General features: G+C 48.8%; 1 protein-coding gene across 1 annotated transcript; it reads right to left on the bottom strand.

Moving 5' to 3' along the window:
* Window positions 1-3,298: 3,298 nt before the first annotated feature.
* LOC125534869 (gelsolin-related protein of 125 kDa-like) lies at window positions 3,299-5,145 on the bottom strand. Its single transcript, XM_048697932.1, has one exon. The coding sequence runs from the start codon at window positions 5,036-5,038 to the stop codon at window positions 4,487-4,489; it is 552 nt and encodes a 183-aa protein (XP_048553889.1). The 5' UTR covers window positions 5,039-5,145; the 3' UTR covers window positions 3,299-4,486.
* Window positions 5,146-12,461: the final 7,316 nt, after the last annotated feature.

Below are 12,461 nucleotides of genomic sequence, written 5' to 3'. Positions count from 1 at the left end.
AACCGTAGCTCGGATTAAAATGTTTTCTATATGAAAGTTGCTCAGAAAAATCCAACGAATCCAAATACGCGGTCCGTTCATCTGTCACATGCCCCTAGCATGTCAAACATGGACTTTCCCCCTCTTTTCCTCTGTCCAAAATCTGGCTAACGCCGGGAATTCATCCTCGGATGTCTATCCCCTCCGTCTGCAACGTGTAGTACTACGTTAGGGCAACCCTAGCTCTGCCCGTCATCATGTTATGCTTTGTGATGCTATGTTTGCTTTATATTTACTGTTTCTTCCCCCTCTTCTCTCCGGTATACCCCGAGACCGATGCCGCCCCTGTGATCGACTACGTCGACGACGACCCCTCCGTGCCAGAGCAACCAGGTAAGCAAATCCCCCTTAAGCATTCCGATATCGCCTATTTCTTTCCCTCTCATGCTTGCATTAGAACTGCTACTTCTTTCTGTATGACCCTACTCTGATGCATAGCCTGTTGTTGTTACCTGCTTTCATACCGTACCTGCTTATCCTAAACTGCTTAGTATAGGTTGGTTAGAGATCCATCAGTGACCCCACCTTGTCCCAGTTGCCTCGCTTTATGTTCGATGACTCGATCAACGTGATCAACGACCAGGCCCCGACACCGCACATCACCCCCTACTTGTACGACTCTGCAGAGTTACCATTGAGTGCCGAGGGTGGAACCTCTTACATCACTCCTGATGATATCTGTATAGTGTAGCTATACGATCGTGGTCATCGAGGGTGATTTCCTCCTTAACCACAACTGTTACGGCTCTGTCGTGCAACCCCTCAAGTGTGAACCTCGAGGGTGGATCCTCTTACATTCACCTTGATGATAACATCGAGTGGATTCCCCGGGGGTGATTCCTCGGGTTTTCCCCTTGGTGTTAGACACACAGTTACTATGGTTACTATGACTTTGCACTGAGCCATGTTAGTAAAGACGGGTCGGCCCTGAGGGGTACCCGCGCGAGCTTAATAGCGAGTGATGTGGAGTCGGGTTGACCTGGAGGGTGCCCGTGAGATACTTACGAGGCGTGGTCGGGCATTCTTAGCCCTTGCCACAAGTACTCGAGACGGGGCAACGGGGTCACATCTTTCGTGAGTCTCTGCTACGATTTGGATATTTGATCCAAGGGGCCTCTGGCCCGATAGCACTAACCATCACGTGGGCATAGTATGGGCGTTCTACGTCGTATGCATCAGCCGAAACTTAATAGACATCAGCGACTGAGCGGCGCACGCCAGGTTGGACTGGTAAGCACCTACCTTATTGAAGGAGGTAGCTAGGCCTGCTCACCGGCCGCGTACGCAACATGCAGGAGTTCCCGAGGAGATGGCCCATGACCCCTGGGGGCATAGGTTTAGTCCGGCGTGCTGACCTCTCTATTAAGCCTAGGTCAGGTTGCGGCATATTGTTTGGCCGAGGTCGGGCATGACCCAGGAAAGTGTGTCCGGCCGGAGTTAATCGAGCATGGTGGGTAAGTTGGTGCACCCCTACAGGGAAGAAAACATCTATCGATAGCCTGTCCTACAATAACGGACACTTGGAGTTGTATCTCGATCGATACAACTAGAACTGGATACTTGTGCTGAGAACTGGATGGTGATGAGATTCGAAACGTGTTGACACTTGGATAGTATGGCTCTGGGATTGCTTTCTCGCAGGGAGTCGAGAAAGGATCTCTGGCCGAGGTTGATAACATTATTGGTACTTTACTTTATGCTACTCTACTCCCTCCTGTTGCTGCAAGATGGTGGTTTCCAGAAGATGCTAGTCTTCGATAGGCTAGGCTTTCCCCTTCCCTTCTGGCATTCTACAGTTTAGTCCACAGATACAACCCATTTCCTTTGATACAGATGCATACTTAGTTTAGATCTGATGTAAGTCTTGCGAGTACTTTGGATGAGTACTCACGGCTGCTTTGCTACCTCTTTTCCCCCATACCCGATTGTTGCGACCAGATGACGGATCCCAGGAGCCAGACGACGCCACTAATGACTACTACTACCCGAAGGATGCCTACTATTACGTGAAGACCGCAGACGACTAGGAGTAGTTAGGAGGCTCCCAGGCAGGAGGCCTTGCCTTTTCGATCGTTGTTGCTTTTGTGCTAGCTTTCTTAAGGCAAACTTGTCTAACTTATGTCTATACTCAGATATTATTGCTTTCGCTGACTCTTGTGTTTTCGAGCTTATGTATTCGAGCCCTCGAGGGCCCTGGCTTGTAATATAAAGCTTGTATTATTTTAATTTATGTCTATAGTTGTGTTGTGATATCTTCCCGTGAGTCCTTGATCTTGATCCTACACATTTGCGTATATGATTAGTGTACGATCAAAGTGAGGGCGTCACACAGGCCGAGCCGAGCGCAAGCGAGTGGGCCTGCAAGAGTGAAGACGGGAGGGATGCGAGGTGATTACCTGAGGTCTTCTTCAACCTCCAGTAAGCTCCTATCTAATCTTCTCTCTCTGATCTACATAACGGTGCTTTGGTTCGAGGTAAGCTCTACACAAAAAAGATGCACTTTGATGCTACAGTTCCATTCAGGCGATCGGTTCGTAGTTTCATCGGCCGTAAATTCTTAATTTCGTCTTTCCGTTTGGAACTATTCTGGATGAATTTTGTCAGATTCATCACGCACGATCGATCGTTTGTAATTTTCTTTGACCAGCAGCCTAATCTCATAGTTCCTCACAACACTCGTGTTGTAAATTTTTGATTTCGACGATCGTAGCTTCATCTCTTCTTGAGCAGCAGTGTACTGCACTGACGCCGTCATGTCGAGCTCTTCTGTCCTTTGCTCAAAGCCCTTCTATTTGTCCCTCTCGACGCCGACGCCCTTCCCCTTGATCTCCTTGCCCGCGTCCTACTACACTAGAGCCGTTTCCGGCGTCGCTCATGTCGGCCTACTCTCCGTTGTCCTCCTACTGCACTGACGCTGCAATGGCACGCACACTGCAGTTCGTTGCGCCGCCGACGGGGTCGATCATCTTGGCCTCCTCTCTCTCGTCCCACTACACTGGAGTCGTTTCCGACGTTGATCATCTCGGCCTCCTCTCTCGTCCTACGGAACGGACGATACCATGGCACGAGCACTGCATTCTCCTCCTCTGTCCACTGTCTTTGCACGAGCACCGCAACTAGTTCGCCGACGGTGTCGTTCGCCGTGCCGCTGACGGGGTCGCTCGCCCACGACTCCATGCTCGTCATGTCGGACAGGGCGCCACGGCCACTATCCACCGCAGTCACCATGGTTCGACGCACACTGCATTTCTTCTCCCCCTTCCTCTGCTAGCTCTTAACCCTGTGTGCTAAGTGCAAGTGCTAGCTCTTAATCATACCCCATGCAGGCAACCAAACAAACTGTCAAAGTTGATCCCCTAATGCACGCAACCAAACAACTCGCAGATGTCGCATATGAGACTTTTTTCAGAGCCAGACTGGGTTGAGATGTGTATGCAATGCAGGTATTGTTCACTACTGCAACCAAACACGCCCTATGTGTCCACGCATGCCTGCTTGCAACGTCCGTGCCTTCCCGCCTTCACTCGGTTAGTTCGCCGTCGATTTGCTTGGGGCAATAGAAGCAGATGCGCTATTCTACAACGACGACGACGACGGCTCCAGCACGGGGGGCGCATTATCCTTTACCTTCTGTTCGTCAATGGGGTTGGCCTCCATGTGATTTTGTGGTGCTCTGCCCGGCCGATTCTCCCGCAAATAACACACATGCTTACACCTTCTTACTGTCTCCACGAAAGAAATTTTTAATGCATTAAAGCAGAGATCCGGAAACACAAATGGTAAATATCATGTCACGTTGAGTACTAGAGATATTTCGAAACAATTAATATATGACACTGAATTTTTCATTGCACCACAAATGAAGGCGAAGAAACTTGTTTTATTTAAGTAGTATAATATAGACGGCATAGAAACAAAGAGAGAATCCATAAGGCTGGACTAGCTCAATGAAAGTTCTCTGTTGGAACTGCATCCAACTTATTTCTACGGAAGCCTTTATAGAAAAAATCTAGGTTCCAGAATAAAAATCTATAAAACTCCTTTTGGGTCAAAAATTGGCCCTGCGAGTTCGGATGGACGAACAACCATTCTCATTCCCAAGTTGTTCTCACTCCATATGGCACAATGTGAATTTATATAGGCCAAAATAAACTTAAGGGGTTTGTGAAGTCGGACAACTACAAGTGGAAAAGATAAAATTATGTCTAAGAAAAAAAATTAGAGGGGATAAAACCCGTTCCAAAAAAGAAACTGAAAGTTGCAACATCTTGGTTGTTTGAGGCTTTCTAAAGTGTATTCCACCGAGGTGACCTTTGAGTTACAAAAATCACAAATATCAAACGACTAGAGAAACAAAAAATACATTCACTTGTTGCACAAGTGTCGTTAACTTATTTCGCAAAAAAAAGTATCGTTAACTTAGTGTAAAAAAAGTCGTTAACTTTGCTTAAATCACGATTTGTATAGATGCTAAATTCAAATTAGTGCGAGACGTACCACGATCGTTTGTGGAAGCAGGAGACGTCTCTTCCTCCTTGGTCTCCTCGGGTTTGGTCTCCTCCTTGATGAGTGCTACTACTGCTTCCTTCGCCTCATCGACCTTAGCCTCCTCCACCACCGGCGCCTCATCGGCCATGTTGGATTTCGGCAGCCCGCCCTCCTCCTTCAAAGGAGGTTGCGCCGCCTCGTCCACCGTGGCAGAAACTTCGTCACCGGTGACATCCTTCTTGGCCGCCACCGCCTCCTCCTCATCCTCGACGACGGCGACGGGCTTCTCGTCCGACGCCACCTCGACGACGTCGGCCTTGGTCTCGCCGGCCGACGGCTCCTTGGCGACGTCCTTGACGGCGACGGAGGTGTCGTCGGACGAGGAGGGGGAGGGCGCGTGGGAGGAGCGGTGGCTGGCGGACATGGTGGACTTCCTCCGGAAGAGCTTGCCGGCGCCGTTGGCGGCGGTGTTGCCGGTGGCCACGTCCTCTTTGGAGCCACCGCAACCCATGGCGCCCGGCGCTGGCGACGCCGACGGCGGAGGGAGGAGGTGAGGAGAGAAAGCAGCAAAGAGGGAGCAGAGGAACCGTCGGGCGGTCGAGCTCCAGGGAAGGGTCAGTGGAGCTGTGGAGGCGAGGAGAAGCCGCGGCGGCAGGGCCGGTTTTATATCGCCCTCCGCCCCCACGACCTTCTACGTGCGTGCGTGGCTGCTGCGTTTCATGCACGGGAAAGAAAAGTCAAGCCCGGAGCACGAAGGGGCACGACAGGTTCAGGAGGCCATGATGTCCATGATAGACTGTCCCTCTGCCCAAAAGAAATTAGCAATACGATCATCTTTCTCATCTACTTGAATGGCATAAAAAAATGTTGGATTCTCTTTCTGCTTATTTTTCAAGTATTCTAGAAATGTTTGTGAATCATTTGATTCTAAGTACTTTTTGCGCTCACGACCAATCTCGTTATTGCAGTCCATCTTTGCGAATGGCACTTTGTCTGGTCCTCCGTAAAACGCTACCATGAAGTCATACACCTGGGATGACTTCATTCCGGCTTCCCGTATCTGGCCAATTAGATGTCTGTCTGCTTCTATAACACGTCATTGGAACCTCAGTTTGTGCACCTTATTGGGACTAGCAAGATAATGATTATGATCGGTTACAACCTTTTGCACCGTCCAAATCCCTTCTCTGCTAACACTGAACTGAATACGGGCATTGCAATCCGTCCTTGTAGTGTCCTTCGACGACTCGGTTTCTCAATGGCCTTGGTTACTGCAAACAATTCTTTTTTGATATATAGTACCATCATGTCGACGCTTTGTTTGGTTCTTTCTAATACTAAATCCAACTTTGCCAGCATATGTGTTATACATGTCATAGGCGTCTTTCTCTGACTCAAACGTTTTCCCAACTTCAGGAACCTGCAGTACACATAGTTCAAAGTTAAATTTTCTATTACCACAATGCGATGTGAAAAGATAAATTTCTCTTGAATTTGAGCCGAGAGACCGCCGTACCTGAATTGTTTGCTCTCCATTTTCTCCACGACCATCCGTAACTGCGTCATCTTGCTGGCCTCCTCCTGACATGACTTGTGGCGGCGGCAAGTCCATGGTGCATGTCGTGGCTTCTGACATCGTATACGACGGACGGTACAATTTGGAGCAGCGACTGTTGTCATCAACGAGGTTTACATGGTGCAAGCCAGAGGTAGAACCACCATGGTCGTCGTTCCAGGCGACGGTGTGAGATTCCGGCATGGCCACTCCCGACCTTCTCGACGACAGCTCTGCTTCAGATTGCGGCAGCACGGCCAGTGGCGGCCGTGGCTGTCCTTCCAGCCCGATCCCGTCATGCAAGGGAGAGGGCGTGTTTCGACGTTCGGCGGACATGGCTATCATTCCTCCTGCTGCAGTGAGCGTCGGGCCAGGGAACTGGCGGCTAGTCGCATCGCCTGGAGGACACCGTTCCGGTCGCTCAGCCATCAGAAATTCTCGATTGGATTGATGGAGGATTGGAGGCGGACAAGGCTGCAGCTACGCATCTGATCGGGGCTATGATCTAATCGGAAGCAATCACGTAACTATGAGAGCCAATATCGCACGTACAGGTTCAGTTTTGGAGCCGAGCCATACGCATGCGTGCAGCGATTGGAGCCGAGCTGCGTATCGCTTGGACAAAATTGAGGACGCCGTGCGATTGTCCAGCTGTACACGTGGCAGCAGATGACGTCCAGGTTGCAAAGGATGAGATTTGCAACCGGTATGCACGGAATTTTTTTCCTCTTTTTGTCTGAGTTGGGTTCTATATTTTGATTTTGATAACATTTCCAGCCTAGTTTTGTAACGGCTGACAGGTGACAACCTGCCGTTTGCCCTAGAGAAACTCCGCCGGCCAGCTCGCCGGAATTCTGTTGGTTTAGTTGCCACCAGCTTGTCGTTTGCGTTTTCTCGAATGTTTATTGTTCCCCGGCGATTGAACTTCATTGGCCGGCAAGTGGCCAGGACAGACGATTGGACGTGTTTAAACAAGACAAGAAGCAAAGCTTGTGTTCGTGGCAACAAAGTAATAGTGCATCCCAACGATTGATTGTCCCAATTGACTACATCCATGCATAAACTTTTCTGATTTTGTTTCTCCTCTGATAAGAACAATTATACTAACCATTGGTAGCCTCCGTGGCAAACATATCTTTTCCAAGTTATATATACACAGTCCTCAAAGTTAAACTGGTCTATGCACTCCGGTGATTAGTATCCTCAGCAAGGAGCGAGTACTCCCTCAATAAAATAGTGATGTGAACATTTTTATATTAATTTATGAAGGAAGTAATTATTAATTAATGACATTTTTTTTACGAATACGCTTTAGAGCGTATCTTTCCATTAATAGGTAGAAGAGAATAAACGGTTGCAACCTCAATCAATATACACTAGCAGGCGTTGACGAAGCTACAAAGGAGCCGAAGAAGAGGGGGTTGCTCAGCCCCAAAACAACACGGTCAGGTTACAGGGATGATCGATGCTAATCCTACAACTCCGGCTTGTCCCAGCGCCGGGCCTCGTCCTTGATGCTCGTGAGTAGCTGGGCATGGGAAGGCTGCGCATTGTCGAAGATGATTGCGTTAACTAGAGTGAAGTGGCGATCCGAAATGATTAAGTGGCGATCATAAGAGACAACCAGAGAAGGATTCAACTCCGAGGCATCGCGTCAATGTGCCGGTGCATCAGGCGGAGTGGCACTGGCAGCACCGCCCGACATGAACGCCCTCTGAAACTCGGCGTTCTTCTGGGCCGGCCCTGCGCTGATGCTTATCAACTTCACGGACCTTGAGGACGACGACGACGCCTAAGGCAGCACGCCGCCTCGTAGTTTAGTTTATTTTTAGTTTTTATTAATGCAAATGTGGACGCGCGGACTTTCGTCGGACTTCGTGACTGACTTTAATGTTTAATTAATGCATGTTTTTTTTCTCACGTCGTCAAAAATGGGTCGGGCTAGCGGTGGGCGTACACACTAACCCAAACACAAAAATGGACGTTTGTGTTCACCTGACCGACCCAAACAAACAAAATCGCCGTCCACGGCCCGTTGAAGTTGCTCTAAGCTCAGATGCAGTGCAACCACCAACCAGGCTCTTTGTCGATATCTCCAACAGACCAGTTATTAGACTCACAGGTGCAGCAGGTAAGCCAGTGACACGCCGAGCATCGCTGTGTACGCCACAAACAGCGCCGGGAAGCCCGCTTGGGTCCGTGGATCGCCCATCCTTTTGAAGAGCAACTACATAGTAAGACGTGCAAACCGTCAGAGAAAGTAAAGAGCAGCTAGTAGCAATGGCAGCCCTTTGCAACAGGGTATGTAGTGTTTCAGTTTATCTTTAAAGTTTGAGCTATAACGAATATATGACAAATGAGAACATGTAACATGTTGTCTAAGAAAAGTGTATATCAAGAATGAAGATGAGATCTTACCATTCCATGCCGCAACTTATCCCGTTCCTGGATGGTAGTTCTGGCTTCTTCCCTCAGTTTTATGATCAAATTTTCAGCCTGTAAAAAAGGAGAATGCAACAAACGAAATGATCCAAGAGTGTCCACAGAACTGATTCAAACTATCCCATACAAAACTGCCACTTCACCTCTTTTAATTTTTCTTCAAGATAAGGAAGTTCTGACTTCATATTCTGAACATCTTCAACCTGATACGATTAATGAATAAGTTAAGCAGCAGACTACATAGTAAATGCAAAGGTGAAGATAAAATACACTTTTGAGGAAGAAGTAATCAGTACTCCCTCCGTTACGAAATGTAACATGTTTTTTGATACTAGTAAATTTTAGCACACTTCAATTCACTTGATACTTGCACAACAAAACACTCTGTTAATTAAATAATTTTATTTATGGGTGAACGTCACACATTAAAGTTGGTTTTATAACACTGCGAATGCTACTTCTTCAAGTGTTCGGAGAAAAATGAGGTCTCGCGACCCCGAGGGCGACTCAGCGCCCGCGGCCCCGCCGCCGGAGCTCCTTCCCACACTTGCTCCGCCCGTGGCGGCTCCGACCACTGCCTTCCCCATCCCCTCCTCGCCCCCGGTGCCTGCTCCGGTGCTCCGGTGGGTTGATCTCGCGGAGATGGATGATGAGGCCGCCGGCCGTCCGGTGGTGCGCAGGGATCCCCCGGCCCGTCCTGCTGTGACCCGCCTGGAGCGCAAGCTGCCGCCTCGGGGTGGCAGCTCCGACGGCCGCGCGCGGTCGCGCGGACTCGCCGTGGTGGCCTTCCTGCCGATGCCTCGGAAAAAGGGCCCCTTGGGATCCCGGACCGCTCGCCGCTGCCGCGCTCAGGCATGGGGTGTCGCGGGGCGGTCCGACCAGGGTCAGGCGTGTCTCTCATGGCGCTTCGCAGGTCCCGTCGCCACCGTCGACCAGACCGAAATTCCTCTGCACCGCCCGTCCGCTGCTCCGGCAAGCCACCCGCCCATCGTGCGTCGGTCCCCTTTTCGACCGTTTATCGCGTCGTTTGGCTCATCGGCACTCCGCTTCTCGCCCCATCTCGTTCCCCGCCGACCATGGCCCGACCCTCCTTCTCCGTAGGTGTCGGCACCGGCTGCGGCAGGGGTGGCGGCGCTAGGGGAAACCCTCGCTACCTACCCCGTGCCCTGCGGGCTGGGCCGTCTCTAGATGGGCCGGTCACGACCCGGGCCTTGCGCGATCTTGCGGGCCGAAGTCGGCCCGTTCTGGGTTTCCCCGCTGGGGGCCTTTACTGGGTCAGCCCGCTCGGGCGGCCCCTCGATTTTGCCCCCAGCCGGCTTCCCTCGACAGCCATCCACGCACCAGTCCCCCGCCTCCGACTTCGAAACCCTACCGTGCGCGCCAGCTCCGCCTCCCTGCCCCGCACCCCCTCCGCCGACCTCGCCCACGGCCATGCCGCGCGAGTGGGGCGACGCGGAGCAGCGCCCCAAGCAGCGCTCTGACGACCGCTGGGATGCTGCAAGGCCATCCCTCGACGCCGCGCGCCATGAAGCTGACTTGCCCCGGCAGCTGACAGCCTGATACATCTTCAACGTATCTAGTTTTTCTCATGCTTTTTCTCTTATTTTGGACTCTAATTTGCATGATTTGAATGAAACTAACCACAGAATGACGCTGTTTTCAGCAGAACTACCATGGTGTTGTTTTTGTGCAGAAATAAAAGTTCTCGGAATGGAACGAAACTTTTTGAGGATTTTTTATACCAATAATAAGAATTTCTGGAGCCAAGAGCCACCAGAGAGGGGCCCCTGGGTGGGCACAAGCCACCAAGGTGCGCCCCCTCTCCTGACGCGCCCAGGTGGGTTGTACCCACCTGGTGGCCCCGCTGATGACCCCCTAATACTATAAATTCACATTATTTTAGAAAAAATTCAAGGAGAAAGAATTATCGCGATCCACGAGACGGAGCCGCCGCCAAGCCCTGTTCTTCCTCAGGAGGGCAGATCTGGAGTCCGTTTGGGGCTCCGGAGAGGGGGATCTTCGTTCTTCGTCATCACCAACCAATCTGCATCGCCAATTCCATGATGCTCCCCACCGGGAGTGAGTAATTCCTTCGTAGGCTCGTTGGTTGGTGAGGAGTTGGATGAGATTCATCATGTAATCGAGTTAATTTTGCTAGGGCCTGATCCCTAGTATCCACTATGTTTTTAGATTGATGTTGCTATGACTTTGCCATGCTTAATGCTTGTCACTTTGGGCCCGGGTGCCATGATTTCAAATCTGAACCGTTTATGAATTCATCATTATATCAATGGTTTAGATCCGATCTTGCAAGTTATAGTCACCTACTACAGTTATGATCCGGCAACCCCAGAGTGACAACAACTGGGCCCACTCCCGGTGATGACCGTAGTTTGAGGAGTTCATGTATTCACTATGTGTTAATGCTTTGTTCCAGTTCTCTATTAAAAGGAGGCCTTAATATCCCTTAGTTTCCAATATGGACCCCGCTGCCACGGGAGGGTAGGACAAAAGATGTCATGCAAGTTCTTTTAATAAATTTAATAAAGCACGTATGACTATTTACGAAATACATGCCTACATTATATCGATGAACTGGAGCTAGTGCCATATCGCCCTAGGTTATAACTGCCTCATGATGAATATCATCCAACAAGTCACCGATCCAATGCCGACGAACTTTTCATTATTGTTTCTACTAAGTTACTATTGCTATCATCATTGTTACACTTGTTACAAATTACTGCTATTACTATTACTGTTACCGTTGCTGCTGTCACTACTATCAAAACTATCAAACTACTTTGCTACTGATCACTTTGCTGAAGATAATTAATCTCCAAGTGTGGTTGAATTGACAACTCAACTGCTAATACCTTCAAATATTCTTTGGATCCCCTTGTGTCGAATCTATAAATTTGGGTTGAATACTCTACCCTCGAAAACTGTTGCGATCCCCTATACTTGTGGGTTATCAAGACCTTTTTCTGGCGCCGTTGCCGGGGAGCATAGATATATTTGTTGAGTCACTTGGGATTATTATCATATTATCACTATGAAGAATCTGAAGGATCCAAAGACTAAGATTTATCCCTCAAGGACGAGGGGAGGTAAGGAACTGCCATCCAGTTCTGCTTTAGATTCACCTTCTGTTATGAGTAAACTTGCAACACCACCACATGCTATCAATTCTGATATGTCGCAAGTTATTGATGATGCTACTTCTACTATGAATGATGCTTATGATGATGCTAGTACCTTGCTTGATAATGATGATGTGCGACTTGGTGAATTTCTTGATAAACAAATTGCTAGAGTTATACAACATGATGTTGTTGAATCTGATGATGAGCTTGAAACTGAAACTCCTGACACACCTGCTAGAAATAGCCTTCCTAGATATGAATTGCCTAAGATACCGGAAGGTTATGTTATGAGTGAAGAAGAAACTAGAGATATTCTTGCTTGCAATGATAGACATGATCTAGAGAAATTACTACAAAAAGTATAAAGAAAAATCTCTGAATGCTAGAATGAAACGTGATCCTAAGTTTGCCACTTCACCTATCTGTATTGCTGATAAGGATTATGAATTCTCTGTCAACCTAGAGTTAATTACTTTGGTTGAATCTGATCCTTTCCATGGTTATGAAACTGAAACTGTTGTGGCACATCTTACTAAGTTGAATGACATATCCACTCTTTTTACACATGATGAGAAAACTCATTATTAATTTATTCTCACATTATTTCCTTTCTCATTAAAGGGTGATGCTAAAGCTTGGTACAATACTCTTGCTCCTGGTTGTGTGCGTAGTCCCCAGGATATGGTTTATTACTTCTCTGAAAAATATTTTCCTGCTCATATGAAACAAGATGCCTTATAGGAAATATTTAACTTTGTGCAAACTAAAGAAGAGAGTCTCCCACAAGCTTG

Source organism: Triticum urartu, chromosome 1 (assembly GCF_003073215.2).
Source record: "Triticum urartu cultivar G1812 chromosome 1, Tu2.1, whole genome shotgun sequence".
NCBI classification, from domain to species: Eukaryota; Viridiplantae; Streptophyta; class Magnoliopsida; order Poales; family Poaceae; genus Triticum; species Triticum urartu.
The sequence above is the reverse complement of the archived record's forward strand: the minus strand, read 5'-3'. Positions and strand labels throughout refer to the sequence as shown.

Coding starts and splice junctions, on each gene's coding strand:
- LOC125534869 (XM_048697932.1), bottom strand. CDS start 5,038: ATGGGTTGCGGTGGCTCCAAAGAGGACGTGGCCACCGGCAACACCGCC.